The sequence below is a fragment of the Mauremys reevesii genome, linkage group 7 (genome assembly GCF_016161935.1).
Source record: "Mauremys reevesii isolate NIE-2019 linkage group 7, ASM1616193v1, whole genome shotgun sequence".
Taxonomy (NCBI): domain Eukaryota; kingdom Metazoa; phylum Chordata; order Testudines; family Geoemydidae; genus Mauremys; species Mauremys reevesii.
Window position 1 is genome coordinate 28,451,199 of NC_052629.1, and position 14,307 is coordinate 28,465,505.

Consider the following 14,307-nt stretch of genomic DNA (forward strand, 5'->3'; position numbering starts at 1 on the left):
GGGGTTTGTGGGTCAAAGAGATCCTGTCTTCCCAGGTCTTCTCCTGCTCAGGGTTGTGTTTGGTGTGTTTTCGGTGGTGTCCTCAACATGCTGGGGTTTGGTGGTAGTCTCCTTCATAGACTATGTGTTCCAGCTCCTCATGGTAGGCACAGACGACCTGAGTTCTACCAGAAATCCTGGTTTTGTTCCTGTTGCTTTTATAACCCTGTTGGTTAAGGTTTATAACCTTTGTTACGGCACTGGAGTGTGCCCTGGAAGTGCCCCCTCTCTTTCATGTGGCTTGGTTATCCTTATGCATATCTTGGTGTTCTGGTGACTGCTGATAAGATGGAACTGGACTGTCTCCTCTGCCTAGAAGGCAAGGAAGTCCAGGACCTCAGCAATGGACCATAAAAATCATAGGGCATGGCTGCTGTATGTGGCTGCTATGTAATCAGTATGTTACTTCGGTTATGTGAACATGCCATGAGTTAGAATTGCAAAAGGAGCACACCTGGCTGTGCATCAGCATTTAAATGGACAGGTTGCAACTGGTCACGGTGATCCTAGGGAGTTGAGGGGTCACAGATTAACAGACAGGCCAATGCTGGTGTGCAGCAAAGCAATGTGGGATATCAGTGGGAGGACTTCCAGAGGCAGAACAGTTGATTTAAAATGGGGCTGCATCCACACTTTGTTGTAAAAAAGCTCATCCTGAATATCAGTAAATTCATTTTCAGCATGGAAAAATTAATTCCAGTTGAGACACCAGATAATTTGGGGTGGGAGAGAGGGAGAGAATATTCTGTATGTGGATGCAAGGCATTTTATCTTGGAAAAAAATCAAGTTAATCTGAAACAACGTTTAATCTATTTATACTCACAAAACCCCTGTGAGCTAGGGCAGTGCTATTATCCCCAATTTATGACTGGGGAACTAAGAAGCTAAGTGACTTGTCTGAGGTGACATGGGAAGTCTGTGGTGGAGTAATGAATTTCAAGTGTAGATAAGCCCTAAATTGAGAACAGTGCCTCTTCTGGTGTGCTTGAGGTTTGGCTGTCTCAAGAAGGAATCATTAAGGTTGTGGAGTACTTGGATTCTCCATACCTTACCCTGCTGTGACATAAGGTGATTCAGAAAAAGTTACATTCTCTCTCTATTCAATGTAACATTAACTAGCTCTAAGATTAGGGTTTGGGTCTCAGGTGGAGATGTGGTGGAGGGGATTTACGTGAAGCCATTCTTCAAATGCCCTTTGTTCTCCTCACTGCTCCATTACACATTTAAGCAAACACTCACTCACATTGCTTCTTGCCAAAGGGGACAGAGCTGCGGAGGGCTACTGCAGGGAAAGGAGTGAAGCAACAGGAATCAACATTTCTGTCCCTGAAATGATCCTTCTTACTCTTGGAAAGAAGCTATCCTTCCTCATCTGCACTGATGGCAAAGAGCTCTTTAAGGCCCTTCTGCACTCCCTCTGCATGAAATACAGCCGTAGGAGCATGCCCAGAGCTATGGAAGCACATGCAGTGTCAATCTTTCACAAATATTCTCTTTTTAGCCCTTGAGCAACCAGAAAGTCAATACCCTCACTTCTCAGAGCTCTCAAAGAGGAAAGGAGGAGAACTGGGCTGCGCAAGGGAGGGTTCATGTCACATAATTTTCCCAGTGCAGTGTTGTCACTTCTCACAATTTCAGTATGAGTCACAAGCTCTTTGGTGTTTAATTTTAAGCCCCAGCACCTGGAGGCATGGGGTTGGGTGAGAATTTTTTTTTTTTTAAGAAGTAAGTTTCTAGCTTTTCTGGTTGCAGAAAAAATCTTGAACTTGAGCCAAGAGCACCCAAAAGACTCAAGCAGAAGGCAAAAAAAATTCCTAAATGTATAATTACTGCACCCCACCCCCACCCCCATTTTAAGCCATTCTAGTGAATTTGTGTCCGACTCGTGGCTTTTGAATGTTTGGGATTGGCTATATTGCTAGTGGAAAAAATAATTTTGTCAAGAGATGGGAGTTTGGTAAAAGAATAGGGAGGTACTATAGGTGGAGTGAGGATTGGGAGTGTAAGAATATAGATGATTACATAATTTAGCTCGTAAAATGCTTTCTTAGGTTGTGAACTCCTCCAGGAGGAGTACTGACACTTACTTGTTTAGGAAATGTTTTCCACACTTATGATAGTCTAATAGACATTGCTTTTAGAAAAATATTTATTGAAATTGTTTGTTTTCCTTCTGCTCAAACTCATCTGGGTAGACACCATGATTTACTTTCTTTGTAAATTGCCATATAGACAAAAAAAATTGTGTGTATATAAAAATACTCCCAATTCTCCTTAGAATACCTCAAACACCAGTTCCCTCTCTATCCTGTTCAGACATCAATATCTGTAGCTGGCTAGCAATCCTATTTATTCATTTAGGGAAGCTGTCAATACTTCATTCTTCCCTTGTAAGTCAGTCTGTCTGGATCTTTAATAATTTTGTTATAGCTCTCTAAATCCCTTCCAACTGGTTAAGATTAATATCCTTCTGGTATTCAGCTACCCAAGCTATGTGCACTATTTTAGTTTTGGTATCATCAGCATCTTAAAGAATGGGACTGTTGTTGTCCTCATCCATGACAATGATGTTTATCTCTGCGTATGTAGCCCACAATTGCAATGGCTTTTTTTACCCCCTGCTATTTTGTGTTGCAAGTTCTATTCTAAGTTGTTGTACTACAACTGTAAAATGAATTATGCATACTGTGGGGATAAACATTATATGTTGTTTACTTGGAAGAAGGATTATAAACCTTAAAAATAGTCTGTCATTTTATACCACAGCATCTCAATGTAAATGTCCTCCATCCCAGTTTATGCCAATTCAGCAAAGATATTTTTAAATGTCACTCTCACCTCCCACACTTCTTCCAATTGCTGATTTATGGGGTACCCGGTTCTGCCCCTCACCTTCTCTCTGCCTAATAGTCCTATCTCTGCAGTTTTAATGCAAAGAGAAGAAACAACTTAGAACATGACACATCCAGTCCATTATTAGTCTTCCAAAGAAAGATTCATTGATATTTATTGCTGTAATTTTGTTCCAATAAAATTGTATACAGACCTTTGCATAATGACTAGGTTTCCAACAGTTAATTTTTCTTTACTCCCTCATCCTGTATACATCAACTGCCAAGAAGGTTTTATAAACATGATAATGTAAAGACAGCAAATGCTTACTTAATTAGGTATAGTTAAAATATGCAACTCAAGCCAAAAATGCAAAAACTTTGGTGGGTGGAATATTAATAAGTCATGGCTTCAGAAAAGTGTAATATCATGATAGAGCAGATGAAAATGGTTTCCTCATAATCAAAGCCAGTCACTTAGTTAGACTGTTCTGTTAATAATATGAACTTCAGTACTGGCAACATTTAAGTTAATTATATTTTATCATACAATATTGCTAGATATTACATACTTAATCTTCTTTTCTAAGGATATTCACTGTGGGAATAGGAAAGAGTTGTGTGGCCATATTCTGGAGTATATTGATATGGAATAAGAATTTTAAATGCAAAAGTTTAAACAAACCCAATAAAAGAGGGCAACCATTCTATCCTGGAATTGAAATAGTTTTGTCAGCTTGTCATGCACAAGATTTGAAATGGAATCTTTTCAGATTGTAACCTAAGCAGTGAGCCTATGGACTTGCTACATTCTCATATCTGTGTTCAACACCAATACATAGTAACATAAGAAATGCTTGTAACACTCTGTCTAATGACAGAACTGACTTCCTATTAGCTTTCTCTCCTGGGAAGGAGTGATTTTAAAAATGAATTGGTGGTTGTAGTGGTAATCAGCTGAACATGAGCTCCTGGAATGATGCAGTGGCCAGAAGAGCTAATGTGATCCTTGGATGCATAAACAGGGGAATCTTGAGAAGGAGTTAGAGAGGTAAAATAAGCTCTCTATTTGGCACTGGTGTGACCGTTGCTGGAGTACTGTGTCCAGTTCCAGTGCTTATAATGCAAGAAGGATGCTGATGAATTGGAGACGATTCAGAAAAGCGTTGTGAGAATGTTTAAAGGATTAGAAAACATGCCTGATAGTAATAAATTCAAAGAGCTCAATCTATTTAGCTTAGCAAAGAGAAGGATGGGGGTGACTGCATTACATTCCCTGAGTACCTGCATGGGAAACAAATATTTAATAATGGGCTCTTCAGTCTAGCAGAGAAAGATATAACGTGATCAATGGCTGGAAGCTCAAGCTAGACACATTCAGACTGAAAATATGGTGTACATTTTTAATGATCAGAGTATTTAACCCTGGAACCATTTACCAAGAGTTGTAGTGGATTTGCCATCACTGACCATTTTAAAATCAAGACTGGATATGTTTCTAAAAGATATGCTCTAGTAATTAAATTGGTGAGACTCTATGGCCTGCGTTATACAGGGTCCCATCTGGTCTTGGAATCTATAAGGGATGTGTAGGCCTGTACATTTAAACTCCTTCCATCAGAAAATTGAAGGATGGCAATACATTAGGGTCACAGTCAGATGGCACATAATCAGGATTCATCACTGAATTTGGTCCACTGGTTGGATCATTAATTTGTCTGGGCCAGGTACTGATGGGGAGTGTGACATGAACACTGATCCTGGCCTTGACCGCCTTTATCAAAAATGGTTTTCAACAAAATCTAAAGACAGGAGCTGTCTTCCTGGATTTGACCGCTGCCTCTGACCTCGTTTGACATGGAGGCCTTTTGTTTAAACTCTCTTGCATTGCCTCACATTGGGTGGTCGAACTAGTAGAGCTCTTTCTCCAAAGCGGGCAGTTTAGAGTATGTGTGGGCAACTGCTGTAGCTCTTGGAGGTGTCAGATCAACAGCCTTCCTTAAGGCTCAGTTCTTTCACCAATTATTGTTCAATGTGAACATCAGAGACCTGCCAACTACACTCTCACGCAAGATTATCTATGCCAACAACATCTGCTGCAGCTACCAAGCTCAGTCCTTCTCAGAAATTAACAAGGCCTTGAATGATGGTATGAAGCTCATGGCAGACTATTATAGTCGATGGCATCTGCTGCTGAGCTTTTCCATGATCGTTTCTTGTATTTCATCTGTGTAATGCAAGTACAAGTCATGAATTAAACATTTTCCTCAGTGGCCAACACCTTCAGCATGATCCAAATCTGGTTTACCTCAATGTGACATTAATTAAGGTCATTAATGTACTGCATCCAAAGTCAACACTCGGAACAATTTGCCATAAAATTGGCTGGTTTCAACCTGGAGTGTGAGTGCCTGGACACTTAGAACATCAGTCCTTGCCCTCTGCTATTCAACAGCAGAGTACTGTGCTTCTTTCTGGTGTTGCTCATCTCACACGAGGCTGCTCAATGTAAAGCAGGCCTGTACAAATACGGCCCGTGGGCCGCATGTGGCTTGCATGGGCTCACTGTGCAGCCTGCGGGGGGTGAGTAGACAAGCGGCAGGGTGGGGTAAGCCAACGGCCGGCTGGCTGGCCAGCCGGCGGGTGGGCGGGGTGTTTGAAGAGGCCAGTGGCAGGCGGGGGAGTGAGGGTGAGCCAGTGGCAGGGGGTAGGGGCAGCGGTAGAAGGTAAGAGGCCAGCGGCGGGCAGGCAGGTGAGCTGGCAGTGGGGGGAGCAGGCACGCCAGCGGCGGACAGGCAGGTGAGTTGGCGGCAGCGGTGGTGGCTGGGGGTGAGTAGGCGAGTGGGTGGCGGGGGGTGAGTAGGCGAGCGGGCGGGCAGTGGCAGAGGAGCAGGTGAGCCAGCGGTGAGCCCTACTACCTTAGGGCTTGCTATAACATATTACCAAAGTTCAATACTGCTGTTTCGGCAGAACAGCTCTGGGGAAGGAGGGTTTGTTTCCATGGGGCAGGCGGTGCTGGGGGGGGAGGGTGTGTGTTTCGGGGGGGACTGGGTGGCACTGGGGGTGTGTTTCAGCAGGGACCGGGGGGTTTCAGCCCTTAGCTGTTTCCTTTGGAGTAATATGGCCCTCACTACTTTACAAGTTGTGCAGGCCTGATGTAAAGCTTAACAAAGCTATGAGTATAGTTACCATGACTTTACAGGCAACTCTGTTGCCACGGCTACTGATATTTAATAACATAACGCCGTCCCATATTCACTGTGAGAAGGCCTCTGTCATGCTGCTGGCCAAGATCTGTGAGAATAGCAACCTGCCTTTCTATGCAGAACTCTTCAACCACCGGCCAGCTTGCCTGTTTTCTAGATGCCTTTTATGGTCACTTATGGAACCACAGGACATGACAGTGGAATCTGCTTGATGCAATGAGTGATCAGTGGCGACAGTCATTGATCACTCTTTCATCACTGACCCAACCATCTGTTCATCAGGTTTTGATCTACCAAGGTCCCTGTGGTCATCTCTGAACCGATTTTTAATAGGACAGGGCAGCTATGCGGCCAGTCTCTTTAAATGGGGTTTTTCTAATGACCTGTGATTCAGCTGCTGTCAACTTGAGACTCTAGCATATCTTTGAGTGCCCACTGACTTATTTTGACAGTGGGCTACTGGCCCTCCACCTGGCTCATGATGACGCCATCAAATGGCTGAGCTCAATGCACATACATTGATATATATTCTACCAGAATGAATTGTTGCTTTGAAAGCCCATGTTTCCTGAGCATCAGGGTTATTCCACTCATTCTGTAGCTGCTACTTTGTTAAGAGTCAGAGATGCTCAGTTAAAGAGATGGAAAGGTACAGTCTGATCTCTCTACTCCTTCACCAGATCCAATAAGACTAACACATTTGCCTCAACATGGGTCTTTGTGTCAGAGTGCTGAGAACAGTTGTCTCTGAGTGAAGGACTACCTGACAAATTCCTCTACACTTCTGTAGCACAAAATCTATGCAGATACTAAATCTTTATCTGCAAATAAAATTCCATTATCTCAAGATATACCAGTATCAAAGACTCCCCATGATCTTGTCACTGATTTTTTTTCTTTAACCTACCATTGGTTATTGATTTAATGTTTAGGCTCTTATATTCCCAGACCAAGGACTATTTTAAAACAGGAGTTTCACTGAACTTTGTATCCAAAAAACTAGCACAGCTTAGCAAGCCCTACTCCTGCTGAGTCTGTCTGGAGCAAGCACCAAAAAACACTTCTCCTGAAACCACACAGTGCTCCCCAGAGCTGTCTCCTTTGGCCTCCTTATTAGATCCCCACTCTGTAAAGGGACAGGGTGCGGATAGATATAACCCTGGCATTCCCTTATGAGGGCTACAGCTATTCTTTTTATATTTTGACCTTATGACTTAAGGGTGTTTTTATATTAATATAATTGGTATGAGTCCCCATCATAACTTCCCATTTTCCTCCTAATTGTGGTGGAATCTTTACCTGGGTAAAACATTTAAAAGTCCTATTCCATATCAAGAGGCCTAGAATCCTTAGTACTAAAATATCTGATAGGTTTAGTGTTTCAGCCCGCTAGTATGTGTCTGTCACTGACCCATGAATGCTGGATCAGTACACATGAATATTACTTAAAGGTAACTTTTTTGGGGGAAAAAAGGTTGGAATGCTGGAAAGTATCTTTTTTGGAGGTAGAGGGAAAATGCAGGTAGGGCAACAGAGAAAATTTGCCAGGAAACTATTTAGAAAAAGTTAAACATTTAAACACAAACTCTTTTGGAAGTGGCACTTGAAGAAATAAAAGGTTTATCTTCTAAATGTTTGTCTCATTTGAATAAAATATTAAAAATGCAAGGCTCCTAGCACACAGCTGGAGACTGATAATTACTTTAACATAGCAAGTAGGCAGCTGTTTTAGCACTATGTGTTTTATCACTGAAATCAACTAACACATCTGAAAATATAGGACAAGTGAAAATGCTGAGATAGTAGATAGTAAGTGTGAAATATTTAACATGTTGTGTTCTGCTGTGATTTATAAGGAGAAAAAAACCCCTCATGTTAAAGGTTAATGTTCTCTTATCAAAATAATCACAAGTGCATCAATTTCTGATATTATAAAAACACAGCATATGTTACAGCTGCCAATTATAATTAAGTAACTAGGTACATAAAAACAAGAATCCTATAGATAACTACATTTTAAAAAGATGCTTTTGTGTTTATTTTTCTACATCACTTCTAGATTTTGTCTCTATTTACAAACACAATGCTGCATTTGGCTAGAAGCATATTTACAAAAAAAACAAAGGGGTGAGAAAAATATAGCATTCTTCTACTCATGTGGTACATCTTCCATTCTTTCAGGTGCTTTGGTAAAAATGTACTGAAGTTTTCAGAATAAACTGAACTTTGAGTACAGACCGCAGGCCAGACTTCTGTTACATGGAAGGGTTTGTTTAAACTTTTGCATTTAAAATTCTTATTCCATATCAATATACTCCAGAATATGGCCACACAACTCTTTCCTATCCCCACAGTGAATATCCTTAGAAAAGAAGATTAAGTATGTAATATCTAGCAATATTGTACGATACAATATAATGTAACTTAAATGTTGCCAGTGCTGAAGTTCATATTATTAACAGAACAGTCTAACTAAGTGACTTTCTTTGATTATGAGGAAACCATTTTCATCTGCTCTATCATGATATTACACTTTTCTGAAGCCATGACTTATTAATATTCCACCCACCAAAGTTTTTGCATTTTTGGCTTGAATTGCATATTTTAACTATACCTAATTAAGTAAGCATTTGCTGTCTTTACATTATCATGTTTATAAAACCTTCTTGGCAGTTGATGTATACAGGATGAGGGAGTAAAGAAAAATTAACTGTTGGAAACCTAGTCATTATGCAAAGGTCTGTATACAATTTAAGGTTAAGTTTAGGAACGCAAAATTAATTAGTTCTAATTTTTAAACTTTTTTGGGGGGTTTACATTGGTCTTTTAAAAATGAGAATTTTGAAGACCAAAAGAATGCTGTTTAAGAAAAAATAAAATAGGCAAACATAGTGACTGGATGTGACCACATTGTTTAACTTAAACCAACCATGTTTTATTAGCATCATGAAGATATTTTTCTTCACTATATTCCCAGTCCAAGGAAATTGCCTTATGCAGATAATTTAATATTGTATTGTATCTATGCTATTAGGGCCAAACAGAAGCAAATTCAGGTGGTGAACAATATGAAACACACATTATATTTACAAATGGAGTTTGTCAGCAGAGTTAAATCTTGTCTCTATATCCAGAATATAATTATTAGAAAACTGGAAAAACCAAATGATATATATATATATAAGGGCAAATATCTGAAGACAGGAATGCATGTATTATACTGAAGTGAGATGGGAGTTCTAAGGTACACAGATCTTTGTAAATCTGGGTCATACTGAACAGTCCAAGTGTAATATTTATACTCCCTGCCATAACAATATACCTCAAAATACAATCTCTTCATAACACAATATATAGCCAAATGACACAATGTATAATATGAATAACATGAATTTCATGTTTTGAGCCTCCAAAGCCAAGCCAGTCTTACCTTGGGGACTTCATTTTCCATGGGCTGGTTCAAACTCGCCTGGTCTTAAAAGTTTAGATCCATAAAAAGGAAGGAAAGAATTAAAAAACACCAAAAAACCTCTAAAACCTAAAAGAGCAGCAAAATTCAACAGTATATGTATCAAATATTCAGTTTAAATGCTCAATTTTAAAACTATTCAACCAATATGCATCAAATATGGCTGCCTTAGATGTTCAGTAAAAGCAACAAAGAATCCTGTGGCACCTTATAGACTAACAGACGTTTTGCAGCATGAGCTTTCGTGGGTGAATGCCCACTTCTTCGGATGCAAGATGTTCAGGAGATTATAAAACAAAATCAGAACAAACACTAGCACTGTTTTGACTTTGAACTTTATTTAACAATCCCATAACAGAGCACATGCTTAATCTGTGGTGTTTATTTGCTAATGTTGCTTAGGTTATGTTTAAGATTTTGTGTTATACTGTGGAAGAGTTGATGTGTTGTGTGTAGTATGTTTCCTTATCTGGTGGAGATCTGGTGAAGATGGGGAGTCACTGTCAGTAGAAATGTTCTCTGAGGATGTAAGGATACAGCTAAGGGTTGCTACATACCTAAGGATTTCCTTGCTTTTAAGGATTTGAGTTGGGAGGGAGGGGCGGCAAGTGTCACACTTAACCAGCCTTAATTCCTTTTAAACTAACTTCTTGTTTATGGAATCTATTTAAATGAGATGCATTGCACTGATACATACTTCTAATGTGTTCCTTATTTTGAGGGCTGTCACTCAACATAGTCCTAAAGTTGTACACAAATTGGGCATCGCCTCATTTTTATTGTTGAAAATTATTTACATTAGTCTTAAAAAAAAAAATCTTGGAACTCATCAAGAGTTCTTTATGTGACAGGATTGAATTCCACAGCATATTAAGTTTTCCTGCCTAGATAATTATTTTTGTGTCCCTCATTTTGGGAGTTTGTCACACACTGTGTTCTACGTTTGGGCCTTGGCAGGTTGAGAGATTATGTCTATGCAAAATATGCTGGTGCACAACATCAAAATGTTTTATATTAATATTTTATTGATTCACCCCCTTGAAAAAATCAGGGATGGGGTGAAGGGTGGGGTGGGGGAAGGTAAAGGGAGGGAAAGGAAAGGAATAAAGGGGGGTAGGAAGGGGAAAGGAGAGCGACATCTTAGTGTCCATCCACTAGGCATCAATCAAAAATTTCTAAAAAGTCAGACCAAATCTTTTCAAATTTGTCTGCAGTCCCTTTTCTCCAAAATTTTACCCACTCTTTAGCTGCCAGCTCAGCCAAGTCACTGTGCCAAGCTCCTACCCCTGGAAGCAGTCTGTTCTTCAGTCTAAGCAATATGAATTGTTTGGCTACAAGCACTGCTATAGAGAACCAAACTTTCCGTAAGTTGTAGCGTTTTCAAGGTGATGGGCTAGATTCCAAAACACAGTTCTTGATGTAATTTTTAAGGAGGTATCCATTATATTAATCATCCTGCTTGCTTCTAGACAAAAAGATTGTATTCTGGGACAATCCCAACGTATGTGAGCCAATATGGCTCCAAGACACCCACATCTCCAGCAGCAGTCTGTTCTGCATTCTCAAAATAAGTGTTCATTAAATTTTAATTATAGTAGGAAATACTAGGAGATAAATTACTACTAGGTAAATTAGCATCTGATAGGTTTAAAATAACATGCTATATGAAAGGGGAAAAAAAGTAAATCTTTTTTTCTCTGATAAATGTGGAAAGGTTTTTGTTCTGCTACTTTAGAAAAATAGAATTGAGTCTCCTGCAAAACCTAGAACTGTGTGGGGAGGTACTTCCCTTTAGCTCCAGTTCAATGCAATAGGGAGCAGGTTATTGCTGTTGGCAGGAGCGCTGCCAGCTTTTTTGCCGCCCTAGGTGGCAGAAGGTCCCGCCCCTGAAATGGTGCCCCCGACAGAGGTGGCGAAAGGTCCAGCTGCCTCACTCGCCGCCCCCCAAATATTAGCGCCCTAGGCGACTGCCTATATCGCCTAATGGGTTGCGCCGGCCCTGGCTTTTGGGTGTATGGATCTGAAAATGGGGAGATGGGGGAAGGGTTCATCGCTGTTTTAGCAGTTCCCAAGTAATTCCACCATTGTCTTGTTGCCTGGAGAAAGAGGTTTCTTCATATATCCCCACCTTCCCCTCACCCTCATCCACACACCCAGCTTGTTGACTTATGCAAGCATAAAAATTAACATTCACCAGCTGTTCTTCAAATGAGTGCTGTGCAGATGTCTATTAATTTCACAGTTTTCACATGGAACCACGCTGCACTTGTTGACTTACTTGCTTGTTAAACAGGAGAATGTTGATGATGTAACTTTCTACTTGTGAAAATGATTATTATATTTACTGCTATAAAGGAAAATGCAAATGAAGCAGAGAATTTTATGATTAGTATTTTACAGTGACATCATTTACTGTAATTACATGTTCTTAATCAGTGAAATTATCATGATCTGTTAACCAGATTCTTTTATGACTTTTTGCAGAATTCTGAGTAACAACAAGATCTTGTGGTTAAAGAATGGCTCTTTCTTTGGACTGAGATCCCTGGAGAGACTGTGAGTAACTGTTCAGCCTCTGTTCACTTTCCATTCAAAATGTTTCTCATATTTGAAATGTAAAACAAACAGGTAATAAAATTCAGAAGTTCTTAGATATATATTAGAATAGGGTTTTTAGGCAATCATCAAGTTAATAAGCAAGAGAAATGAGTGAACTTGAATGGAGAGGAAACATGCAGGAAAGCACTACCATCAATTTGGAACTAAAATAAACATGAAGAGAGAGGCTTGTATTGCACTGCATACCCAATCAAAGTGAAGACTGGCATATGTAATGGTAATGTACCTGATATATAGACTGGCTTATTTAACTTTATAGTTCCCAACACTTCTTTCTGTTTTGAGTAATTTCCTGTGCAAAGAAATTGGACAGCATTTATTTCTTGAGTGGGTCATGAAATTTGGTAAAGCTCCATTACAGAGTATTTGTAACTCACAGATTTAAAAAAAAAAAGATGCATTGCTTACTCTGGTTCATTTATTCACATGAGTTTAGAAAAAGAATCTAAGAACCTTCCATGAATAAATCAGCAATAAAATAGTTCTTTGAGTGCTGGTCCCTATGTGTATTCCATTGTGGGGAATGCATGTGCACCATGAGCCTGCAATCAGAATTTTTTAGCAGTGTCTGTTGGTCGGCATCTTTGCCATTTGCCCCTTTGCTCTCCAAGCTGAGGGCATAAGGGGCAGTGTGGACCAAGTGCTGCTCCAGTTCCATCTTACTGTTGCATGATCTGAGATGGAACTTCTCCAGTGTTTCCAAAGCTTCTCCTTTTTGAATGAGTAAATATATCATTTTAAATCACTTAAATAGTTTCCATTAGTTTAGTTTAGTATTAGTGTTAGTTACAGTAGAACCTCAGAGTTACGGACTCCTTGGGAATGGAGGTTGTCAGTGACACTGAAATGTTTGTAACTCTGAACAAAGTTACAGTTCGGGCAGCTGACACTCCAGGACAGGCTTCAGCATCATCTGAGCTTCCTCCTCAGTGCCGACAGCATCCTTGCAGGCAGGTTCTTTCCTTGGATCAGAATGAGTTTGCCAGCTTGTCCCCGTGTGTGTGTGTGTGTGTGTGTGTGTGTGTGTGTGTGTGAACAATGCCTCTCCCTCCCAGTGTGGGGTGGTGAGGGGTGAAAGTGGTGCACACCGTGGCTTCCTGTAAGTGGGGGTGGGGACAGGCAACCCAGATGTGCCTATTTTTAAGAGGCAATACAGACACAGTACAATATTTTGCTTTTTTGTGGTTGTCTCTGCTGCTGCTTAACTGATTACTTCCAGTTTCACATGGTGTCCGGTTAACCGGTCAGTCCATAACTCTGGTGTTTGTATCTAGAGAAGCCCACATTGTCTCCAGGTGCAACACCTACCAATCCTTTCCCAGATGAACTAAACAGGCACGGGAAGACAGACTCAAGAAACACTTTATGGAATATGCTCTGAGGCCACAGTCTGACCCAGACTGATCAGACCCCTCCTCCCCCGGCCCCCACATACACCAAGAAACATGCCACCAAGCTTGGTATAGGATATGGAAGGAAAGCTGATAGTTGGATCATCCTGGAAGTCTTCTGCAGATGCAGCTGATGCAGCATCGTGAGCCATGGCTTTAGCAATAGCTATGCACAGGACATTATGGCTTCACTGTTCGGGATTTCCTCATGATGTACAATCCAGGGAGGACCTGCCCTTTGAATGGAATAATCTCTTTAGCAAACAAGCCAGATGAAGTCTTTGCGCTCATTAAAAGACTCAAGAGCATCCCTCCTTGAAATTGGCCTGAAAAGAAAGTACCACAAAACCATATCCTATAGACCTCATACAGTGCCCCAGCCCTCATAAGCCTCCATGAAAGAGGCAGATGATACACCAGGGATCGGCAACCTTTGGCACCGGCCCAGTTTGTTTACCTGCCGCGTCTGCAGGTTCAGCCGATCGCGGCTCCCACTGGCCACGGTTTGCCACTCCAGGCCAATGGGGGCGGCGGGAAGCAGTTCAGGCCGAGGGATGTGCTGGCTGCTGCTTCCTGCCGCCCCCATTGGCTTGGAATGGCAAACCGAGGCCAGTGAGAGCCGCGATCGGCCGAACCTGCAGACGCGGCAGGTAAACAAACTGGCCCGGCCCGCCAGGTTGCTTATCCTGGCAGACCACGTGCCAAAGGTTGCCGATCCCTGTGATACACCATAGTTAACAAGTGGCTCTTC

General features: G+C 41.0%; 1 protein-coding gene across 4 annotated transcripts in view; it reads left to right on the forward strand.

Moving 5' to 3' along the window:
- ADGRA1 (adhesion G protein-coupled receptor A1) overlaps positions 1-14,307 on the forward strand; it is a 463,966-nt gene that overhangs the window by 61,732 nt on the left and 387,927 nt on the right. For 3 of the 4 annotated variants that reach the window (XM_039481827.1, XM_039481824.1, XM_039481828.1), the window contains exon 2: positions 12,031-12,102. The exons of the other annotated variant lie outside the window; for it this stretch is intronic. Coding sequence is in view for 1 of the 3 variants with exons in the window: in XM_039481824.1 (XP_039337758.1) it covers positions 12,031-12,102 (72 nt within the window). In the remaining 2 variants the exon portion in view is untranslated. The remainder of the gene's footprint in view (positions 1-12,030; positions 12,103-14,307) is intronic. 4 annotated transcript variants of the gene reach the window in all.